This window comes from Mytilus californianus, unplaced genomic scaffold, assembly GCF_021869535.1.
Source record: "Mytilus californianus isolate M0D057914Y unplaced genomic scaffold, xbMytCali1.0.p SCAF_4, whole genome shotgun sequence".
Classification (NCBI taxonomy): domain Eukaryota; kingdom Metazoa; phylum Mollusca; class Bivalvia; order Mytilida; family Mytilidae; genus Mytilus; species Mytilus californianus.
This window is the reverse complement of record NW_026262690.1, coordinates 114,597,573-114,608,631: the sequence shown is the minus strand read 5'-3', so window position 1 is coordinate 114,608,631 and position 11,059 is coordinate 114,597,573. Positions and strand designations below refer to the sequence as shown.

At 32.8% G+C, this 11,059-nt stretch overlaps 1 protein-coding gene across 1 annotated transcript; it reads right to left on the bottom strand.

Moving 5' to 3' along the window:
* Positions 1–8,737: 8,737 nt before the first annotated feature.
* LOC127737193 (uncharacterized) lies at positions 8,738–9,313 on the bottom strand. The gene has a single exon (XM_052247725.1). The coding sequence runs from the start codon at positions 9,311–9,313 to the stop codon at positions 8,738–8,740; it is 576 nt and encodes a 191-aa protein (XP_052103685.1).
* Positions 9,314–11,059: the final 1,746 nt, after the last annotated feature.

The following is an 11,059-nucleotide window of genomic DNA, read 5'->3' as shown; positions in this document are numbered from 1 at the left end:
CCAAAGGGTAATGTCTTTCCATCCGTTTCCACAAGCTTTCTCCAATATTAATCTCGTATCGAGCAACTTTGAATCGACATTTCCAAGAAGATATTTTACAATTTCATATCGACTATATGAACAAGCCTCGTCCATTGAAGTCCTAATATCCAAATTTTCTATTTCAAATTTTGACCATAGCAACTTTACGATTTTTAACCAACCATAACCACATGATTCTACCATCACTGTTCGCACATCAAGGTTCTCTAATTCAATGTTCTGCAATAACCAGTCAACGATTTCAAATTGTCCAGATTCACAAGCCTTGTTTACAATAGCTCGCATATTAAACATGCTTTGTTAAGTGTTGTGCCAAAGCCTTTGAACCAACTGCAACTGTCCTATACTGCTTACAGCTTCCATAACTTCTGACATATCATTTTGTCTAAGTTTTCTTATGCTATCATGTTCAAGCAGGAACTGAACAATTGATACACGGTCAGATTTATCCCTGTTATTTGTCATATTAATTGTAGCTTTGATAGTGTCTATCAGCGATTCTTTATATACTAATGGTTGAATATTAGCCTAGTCAATTTAGCTCTAAAATCGCTCAACCTGCAACTAATTGTAACACAAGGTTTTTTTAGTGCAAATTATAATATAGACTTGTACTAACAACATACTAAAACTATACATTGATATAATTTGCGGAAAAGGTCATTTTGGGGTGAAATATGTGGTTTTTAGAAACAAAATGCTGAAAAATGGAAAAGAAGAAAAATTGTTATTTATGGTTACATTTTTAGACCTAAAGCTTGTTGAAGACAGGAAACCTTATCTTAATAGAGTATAATGTAGTCCTCTAGTTATTATTATTCATATTGAAGTAATTTTGAGGTGAAATGAGTGATTTTTAGTGAAAAAACGCTGAAAACTGGAAACGTAGAAAATCTCCGTTGTTAATGGTTAATATTTTTGAAATTTGATCTATATAGAAAAAAGAACATACTATTTTCTGTTTTATTTGTGAAGTCCTTTAGTTATCAATATTAATATTTGGTTAATTTTGGTTGAATATATGTTTTAAGACCGAAAACCCGGAAAACATCTCGGTTATTGAGTGTTAAAACTTTCAAATTAGGATCTTAACAGAAAATAGAGAATACTATCTGATGTTTATCTCATGAAGTCCTATAGTTATTAGTATTTAAAAAATTGTAATTCTTGTGTAAAATGTGATTTGTAGAGAAAAATTGTGAAAAATGGAAATAAAAAACTCGATTATTCATGGTTAAAACTTTTAACATAGGATCTTTATAGACAGACTATATTATCTTATGTTTATCGCATATGTATTCCTCATGTTATCGATATCAATAATAATCAATTTGTTGTGTGAAATATTTTGTTTTACACACTAACTACAAAACAAGAATATATCCATAGTACACGGATGCCCAACCCGCACTATCATTTTCTATGTTCAGTGGACTTTGAAATTGGGTCAACACTAATTTGGCATTAAAATAAGAAAGATCGTATCATAGGGAACATTTGTACTAAGTTTCAATATGATTGGACTTCAACTTCATCAAAAAATACCTTGACCAAAAACTTTAACAAAAAACTTTAATCTGAAGCAGGACAGACGGACGAACGAACAGGCGCACAGACAGAAAAACATAATGCCCCTAAGTGAGGGGCATATAAAATGAAAATTTTAAAATCTTGGTTATTTCTAGTTTGATTTTTAAAAACGAAAAAATGGAGAATGGAAACAGGGAATGTGTCAAAGAGAAAACAAGGCCACTAATGGGTCTTTAACATAGCAAGTAAATCCGGCACACGGAGGTGGACTTCAGCTGGTCCCTTAATTATTTTGTACACTAGTTCAGCAAAATGGACACCACCCAAAACTCCAGTACATACAAATAAACCAAAACTATCACAAAAAAAAAAAAAAAAAACACACACAAGACAAACAAAGGCTAGAGGTTCCTGACTTGGGATAGGTGCAATAATGTGGCAGGGGTAAAACATGTTGTGTGAGAACTCAACCCTCCCCTAGTTTCTCTACACAATATAGAATAAACAAACACACAGTAAAACTCAGTTTTAAATATGTGCATTTTGTGGAAGTTTGAAATTTTATCTTATGTTTCGGTTATGTATTTATAGTAATTATACGTGTAGGTATAATAAACAAAAAATGATTGTGTTCAAAAATAACTGTAAATCAGTTTGGTTACTGACTTTGATTTTGTCATGTTAATTGCCGGAAAAGTCATTTTTCTAGTGTCCTTGCATCGTCATTGACTGTAGTCCTTTTTGTGTATTTTTTCATTAGCTACTTTTACAATATTTGAATTGCATAAAGTCACAGTTAAACACAGACGATGTGATTGCAGATTTCTCTTAATGTGTTGCTAATTTTATTTAGCAAGCTCTATCAATATCCACGTTTAATTTCAGATATATAAGTTTTTTTTCAAATTTAGAACATATACTAGGTCACTGAATTAGCATTAAAAGAGGGGCAAAAGATACCAGAGGGACAGTCAAACTCATAGATCGAACAATTTTTTAAATGTAGATCTGATATTGTTTAAGGCAATTTCAAGAGCATGCAGCTTTGTCAATACGATTATAAGTTTACCTCAAGAGCTTGAATTTAAAAAGTAATTGTACTAAAGTGGTCCAATTTTGGATGTTGAAAATGAGATAAGCACTGTTGAATGAATTAATGGGAGCACTTCCTGGAGGAAGTGTTAATAGCAACAGCGCCTTATGTGTGTACCCTATAAACCTGCATGTATGTGGTGGTCTGAAACATCTACAAATGGTAATGACAAAGAACTAAGATGGGTTGTCTGCTAAATGAAAATATTATGGTCAAAGATATATATATACTTACTAGTATATAAAGAAAAGCATTACCAAGTTCTTTATTTAATAAATCTCACTGAATTAATTTAATAAAAGGTAATCAGCTTTAGCCTAAGAACTGTAAAAAAATGATCATGCAACATCTGTGTATGAATTAAAATTTGTAGTATCTGTGGGCGACTTTGATGGCCAAATATAGCGTTTAGATAGTCATGTCTAATCTGAAAGTATGTCTGTTGGTTTTTGTTAGTCGTTTGGGTTGCTTTCTCGTTGACTTTAAAAACCTCAAATCTCAATTTATTCATAAATATACTCTATTACAGATATATCAATGTTAAAGACGCTGTTTTTTGCTTCCGGAATGCTGACCTGTATTCAACTCATTTGAACTAAACTATAAAAATATTTTTAAAAATACACCTCATACCAAAAGAATATAAATGTTTAGCTTTTAAGGTTCACTAAACTCTATCAGTGATCTCTTGGTAGAAAGTTTGATCGCTTGCCAATGAAACCATCACTTATTATAAAATCTCCCCACTTTAAAAACGTAAGAAGATGTTGTATGATTGCCAATAAGAAAACTTTCCACAAGAGATATCATTGATGTGGGTGTGGATGTAAACAACTATAGTTCATCGTCAAAATATAAAACAAGTCAAACGAGAAACTCAAAGGCCTGATAAATGTTACAACAATAAACGGAAAAACAAATATGACAGACAGCAAACAATAACAACCAAGTAATAAAGGGCCACTGACTTGTGATAATCATATTCATAGTGTGCAGGGTTAACCCTGTTTGCGAGCACTCAACCCTCCAATAATCAGGAACAGTCTTTATTTAGGGGCCGGCTGAGGACCACCTCCTGGTGCGGGATTTTCTCGTTGCATTGAAGACCCATTGGTGGCCCTCGGTTGTTATCTGCTCTTGATCTGGTGGGGTTGTTGTCTCTTTGACATACAGTATTCCCCATTTCCATTCTCAATTTTATTTAAATAGCAAACAACGTAAGAACAAATTGTAAAACCCAGTTGGAAAGGGCTCAACTCAAAAAGATCAGCACGGAGTATATAACCAATTAACAAAAAGACACTGAGTTCTCATAGCTAGTTCAAAGCTTAGTAGTTACAGTTGATGAATAAATACTGTTGGCACCGACTAAAATATAAATAAGTAACCAAAGTGAAAAGTGGATTCAGTGTTACAGTCAAAGCTTTATTTATATGGTGTGTGAGTACTGAGATCGTTGCAAATTACATGAGTAGCTATTTGCTTCGAGGAGCCTGAAATTTTCATTTGTGAAAAAATATTTAACATAAAATCATTTAACACTCATCATTCTTATTTTTTTATGAAACATTGTTGGATTCTAAATCTTAACATGTTTGTTCCAGAAGGTAAATGAAAAAAAAATATATGTTTTCTTTCTAAAGTTGTGGAGAAAAAATACATTAAATTTGAATCTTGCAATAACATTTTTTTTATAAAGAACAAAACATGTGTTTCTGGAACCCCTCCCCCAACAAAAAATAAACACAGGGGCAGAATTCTTTCAAATACCAAGTAAGAATGTGACTAAGTTGGTTACTCTAATTCAGTACAGTTTTCCATTTAAAGGTTACTTACCAACACTATTTTGGAGAACTAGATTCTTGGATTGTAAAATAGCAGAACACAATCTCGGTCTATATCTTTATTCAAATATACAAATTTTGAGACAGGAAAGTGATTCATTTGTAATATTATTCTTTTAAATTGAAATAATTATTTATTGTATTGTATTATTTCAATTGATTTAAAAAATACAGAACATTTTTTGCATAATTTTATTTTTTTCAACTTTGGCAAATAAGGGGAAGCAACTCGTATAACCTTACTTTTACTACAAAACATTTTTATAAATTACACCACTTTCCGCAAAATATATTTTTGTATAGTTTTAGTATGTTGTTCATAGAAAGTAACAGACTTGTTTTTCAGAGAAAAACTTTGTGTTGCAATTAGTTGCAGGTTGTTCACTAAACTGACTAGACTATATCAGTATGTGACATCAACAACTTTACCACCTTTCTGTTACAGTGAACGCATGCTTCCGTCAGCACTAATTTACAGTTTTCTGGTGTATTCATGTTTGGTTGTTTAAAAAGTAATGAAATTATCTCATCTCCTTTGTTAATATTCCGACAAGCCTGAGACAATGCCTTTGATTTATCCAACAAAATTTCGTCCATATTGGAGAGTAGGTATGACAGTAATGCCTCGTTACAATTATAACATGCATTGTTCCATGCGGTTTTAACGTTAAATAATTTTCTATCTAGATTGTTCCAGAACCATTGAACAACAACAACATTGTCATATCGGCATGCATTATTCATTGCGCTTTCCAAATGAAACAGATTATTTGGAATGTTTTCCAAAAGCCATTTAACTATTTCTAGAGAATTTGTTTTTGAACTGCGACATGCTTTATTCATTGCAGACCTTACATCGAAACAATCTGTGTCCTTATTTTTCATGACATATTTTATTAACCGTAGATTTCTGTTTTGGCAAGCTTCGTTCATCACATATTTCATGTCAAATAATGAATTATCCTTAGTTTGTGATAACCACAAAAGGTTTTCAGTGTGATTCAGACGAGAAGCTTGTTCAATTATGTTTTCTATATTAAACAAATTTTGACTTATGTTTTCTAAAAGCAATTTGAAAATGTCATGGGCTTTTTCGGTACCACGAAGCACTAAAATATTAATTGCAGTGTCAATATCAAACATAGAATGAGCAATATTTTTTAACTAAACATCTGACAATATACAACCAGTCTTTTCTACAGGCTTCGTTCATTAGAACCTCCATATCAAGAAGTTGAACATTTACTTTCTGTAGTATCGCCTTTATAAGTTCTTTATTACTACTCTTGTGGTAAAAATTGTCGTCAGTGTCCTCATCTATCGATCGGTTGAATGCTTTGTTTACTTCTTCCTCTATATCTAACTTTTTATGATCGGTAATTTCTAACAAAAACGCGACAACATCTAAACACCTTATCATACATGCTTGATAAAACATTTTTTTCAAGTCAAGTAAGTCATGATTTACTTTCTCGAGAATCTGTATTATTAAAGGTTCGTACTTTTGTCTTTGGTAAAAAGTTTCATAGTCATCGTAGACGTCGTCAATTACTGAGCTGTATACATCGTTAGCTGCATCCATGATGTCTAACTTTTCTTGATCGGTATCTTCTAACAAAAACGTGACAACATCTAAATAACCGTTACAACATCCATAGTTCATTATCTCTTTTAACGCAAGTGAGTCATGATTCACTTTTGCAAGAATCAGTCTGATTAAAAATTCGTTCGTTCCTCTTATATTATTATCCATTCTCATCCCTAAGGTAAAGGACCACTTTGGGTCAGATAATGTGTTTATTGCTGTGTTCATTGCTCCCTTTACATCTAATTTATCATGATCGGTATTTTCTAACAAATACGTAACAACATCTAAATAACAGTTACAACAGCCATAGTTCATTATCTCTTTAAACGCAAGTGAGTCATGATTCACTTTTGCAAGAATCAGTCTGATTAAAGGTTATTCCATTCTTCTTTCATTATCCATTCCCATCCCTAAGGTATAGGACCTCCTTGGGTCAAATGATGTGTTCATTGCTGTGTTCATTGCTCCCTTTACATCTAATTTATCATGATCGGTATTTTCTAACAAATACGTGACAACATCTAAATAACCACTACGACATCCATAGTTCATTATCTCTTTTAATGCAAGTGAGTCATAATTCACTTTTTAACGAATCAGTCTGATTAAAGGTTCTCCGATTCCTCTTTCATTATCCATTCCCATCTCTAAGGTATAGGACCTCCTTGGGTCAAATGATGTGTTCATTGCTGTGTTCATTGCTCCCTTTACATCTAATTTATCATGATCGGTATTTTCTAACAAATACGTGACAACATCTAAATAACCGTTACAACATACATAGTTCATTATCTCTTTTAACGCAAGTGAGTCATGATTCACTTTTGCAATAATCAGTTTGATTAAAGGTTCTTCCATTCCTCTTTCATTATCCATTCCACTCCCTAAGGTATAGGACCTCCTTGGGTCAAATGATGTGTTCATTGCTGTGTTCATTGCTCCCTTTACATCTAATTTATCATGATCCCTATTTTCTAACAAATACGTGACAACATCTAAATAACCGCTACGACATCCATAGTTCATTATCTCTTTTAATGCAAGTGAGTCATAATTCACTTTTTCAAGAATCAGTCTGATTAAAGGTTCTCCCATTCCTCTTTCATTATCCATTCCCATCCCTAAGGTATAGGACCTCCTTGGGTCAAATGATGTGTTCATTGCTGTGTTCATTGCTCCCTTTACATCTAATTTATCATGATCGGTATTTTCTAACAAATACGTGACAACATCTAAATAACCGTTACAACATACATAGTTCATTATCTCTTTTAACGCAAGTGAGTCATGATTCACTTTTGCAAGAATCAGTTTGATTAAAGGTTCTTCCATTCCTCTTTCATTATCCATTCCCATCCCTAAGGTATAGGACCTCCTTGTGTCAAATGATGTGTTCATTACTGTGTTCAATGCTCCCTTTACATCTAATTTATCATGATCGCTATTTTCTAACAAATACGTAACAACATCTAAATAACCGTTACAACATACATAGTTCATTATCTCTTTTAACGCAAGTGAGTCATGATTCACTTTTGCAATAATCAGTTTGATTAAAGGTTCTTCCATTCCTCTTTCATTATCCATTCCACTCCCTAAGGTATATGACCTCCTTGGGTCAAATGATGTGTTCATTGCTGTGTTCAATGCTCCCTTTACATCTAATTTATCATAATCGCTATTTTCTAACAAATACGTGACAACATCTAAATAACCGTTACAACATCCATAAGTCATTATCTCTTATAATGCAAGTGAGTCATGATTCACTTTTTCAAGAATCAGTTTGAATAAAGGTTCTCCCATTCCTCTTTCATTATCCATTATCATCCGTGAGGTGGAAAAACTGCATGGGTCAAATGCTGTGTTCATTGCTCCCCTTACATCTAATTTATCATGATCGGTATTTTCTAACAAATTTCTCCCAACATCTAAACACCTTTCGCAAAATGCTTGATAAAATATTGTTTTCAAGTCAAGTAAGTCATGATTTACTTTCTCGAGAATCTGTATGATCAAAGGTTCGTATTTTTCTCTTTGATTATTCATATTAACGTAGTCGTAGTCGTCTATTATTGAGCTGTATACTATGTTCACTGCTTCCATTATATCTAACTTTTTATGATCGGTATTTTCCAACACAAACATAACAACTCTAAATAACCATAACAACATGCTTTGTACATAATCTCTAATACAATTGAGTCATGATTCACGTTGTCGAGATATGGTGGGTTGCATACTATGTTAACGGCTTCCATTATATCGGATTTTTTAAGATCGATATTTTCTAACAAAAACGTGACAACATCCAAACATCCATAACGACATGCTTTATTCATTATCTCCCTTAAGTCAAGTGAATTATGATTTACTTTCTCGAGAATAATTTTGATCAATAGCTCGTATTTTTCTCTTTGAACAATTATATCGTCGAAGTCGTCTCTTACTGTGCTGTATATTATGTTTACTGCTTCCATGATATCTAACTTTTTATGATTGTTATTTTCTAACACTAACGTGACAACATCCAAACACCCATACTGACATGCTTGATTAAATACTTTTTTCAAGTCAAGTGAGTCATGATTTACTTGCTTGAGAATCAGCTTGACCAAATGTGTGTATTTGTTTCTTTTTTCATTGCTGTTTTTCTCCCTCTTTGTCCTCATCTTCCTTGTCCCCAACTTCATTTTCATCCTTCTCTCCTTCATGCTCTTCCATCTCCTGCTCCTCCTTTTCATCATTCTCATGTTCCCCTATCTTTTTCTCCTCCTTTTCTTCCTCATTATTGTATTGTTTCTCTATCTCCCGTCCCATGGCCCCCTCGTCATTGTCGCCCTTGTTGTGCACCCATAAGTTGTATATTATGTTCATTGCTTTCTTTACATCTAACTGTTTATGATCGGTATTTTCTAACAACAGTTTAACAACATCTGAGGAACAATCACGACATGCCTGATTCAAAATGTCCTCTAAGTCCAATGATTCAGGATTTACCTGATCAAGTATCAGTTTGATCAATGGTAGGTACTTTTCCTTCTTGTAATTAATAGCATTGTCATCGTCACCGGAGATTTCGTCGGACATCACTTCGTCGTATACAGTGTTAAATGCTTCTTGTACATCAAACACTTTATGATCTACACTTCCTAAGACACATTCAACAATATCATACAAACAATCTTTATTTTCTATTTTCAATAGGCTTGCCATATTAATTAGCTCATTATCTATATTACCTATCAAAAGTGTTATCAGAGAAGCATTCAAATCATCACAATCTGCATGTATTGCTTTATCAAATGCAGTTGGCAAGTCAAACAAGTTATTTTCAATATTAGCTAACATCCAATCGACCAAATCAAAATGACTTCGGCTACAAGCTGTATTCATAGCCTCTTTCATATCTAGTTGCTTGGGATCATTTTTTTCGCAAATTAATTGTACTAAATCTAATAGTCCCCACAAGCAACACTCTTTGATTATTTCGTCAACATCAACTGTGTTATGAATTGGATATTGAAGTAAGAGTCTTACCAATGTATTATCAGGTCCCACAAATTCTCTATGTAATACAGTATGCATAGCTGTATGTATATCTAGTGATGAATGTTCTATATTGTCTAACAACCACTTCACAATATGGGTCCATCCATACCTACACGATTCCTTCAATACGTAATGTACATCATACAAACTATGATCGACATTGTACAAGAAAAATTCCAACAGCTCCATCTTTTCTACAACACAGACTGATCTAACTGCTTCTCTCATGTTTAATTTATCATGATCAGCAACAGATAACAGAATTTTTATAAGTTCTAACTGTTTGTTTTTACATGCATTTCGAAGCACAGTGTTGTGATTTTCTTTAATTTTTTCAATAATATCTTAAGTTCGTCATATTTTTTTTCTTCAAAAGCTTTATCAATGGCGTTTATTATGTTGATTTGTTTTAAATCAACATTTAAGCAAATCCATTGTATTAGATATTTGTTGTCATCTTGCCATTTACTGTTCATCGAAGATATCAAGACCGACATGACATCCAATGGACCGAGATCAATATTATTAAACAAGTACTTTACTACTTGAGAGTCCTCGGTCAAGCATGCCAGATTTGACATTTCAAGTGTGTTCATTTTTTCCTTTTCTACATTTGTTCCCATCCATTTTAATAGACTCTCTTTACTGTGTCTTCCTTCTTTATATAGTTTATTGAACACTAGTTTTATGTCCAACTTGCAGTTATCAACATATTTTAATAAAAACTGTAAATCTTACTTACATCCCACTTCAAGAACTTCACTTGTAATTTGTTTCATATCAAAAAATTGGAGGTTAATATTGTTAATCAACCATTTTGAGACAGACTCATCTGTATCATTCCAAACATTATTTATTGCTGCAACAAATGCTGCAGTAAAGTCAAACTGATTGTGATTTATAGTTTCACATAGAAACTGTACGATATCAAGTCTTTTGAATTCACATGCCGTTTTCATTAATTGGTTCATATCAAATATTCTTTGATCAATGTTGTTTAACATCCATTTCATCGTTGTCATGGGACAACGTGAACACACTCTATTGATACTACTTCTGATGTATTCTGTCATCTCAGACATATCTAAACTTCTAACTGATGCCCACATGTTGTCTAGCATGTTTTCATTGTTTTCCAAATCACACACATTTAAAAAGGCATCTAACAAAGATGATTTACAGACAAATTCAATGTCTTCTTTTGAATTTTGAGTTAAGCATTAACGTTATGTGATCAACCAATAGAGTGATACTATCATTCATTTTGTTTTGTTGTGTAATGCGCTCTAACAGAATTGCAGGTAAATAAAGTTTACAGAGTTTGCACACACCTCTGTATGTCACAAATGTTTGCAAATCGTAGTCTGGTTGAAAGTAAGCATCGTGTGCTTTTTCAATCAAAGATTTCAT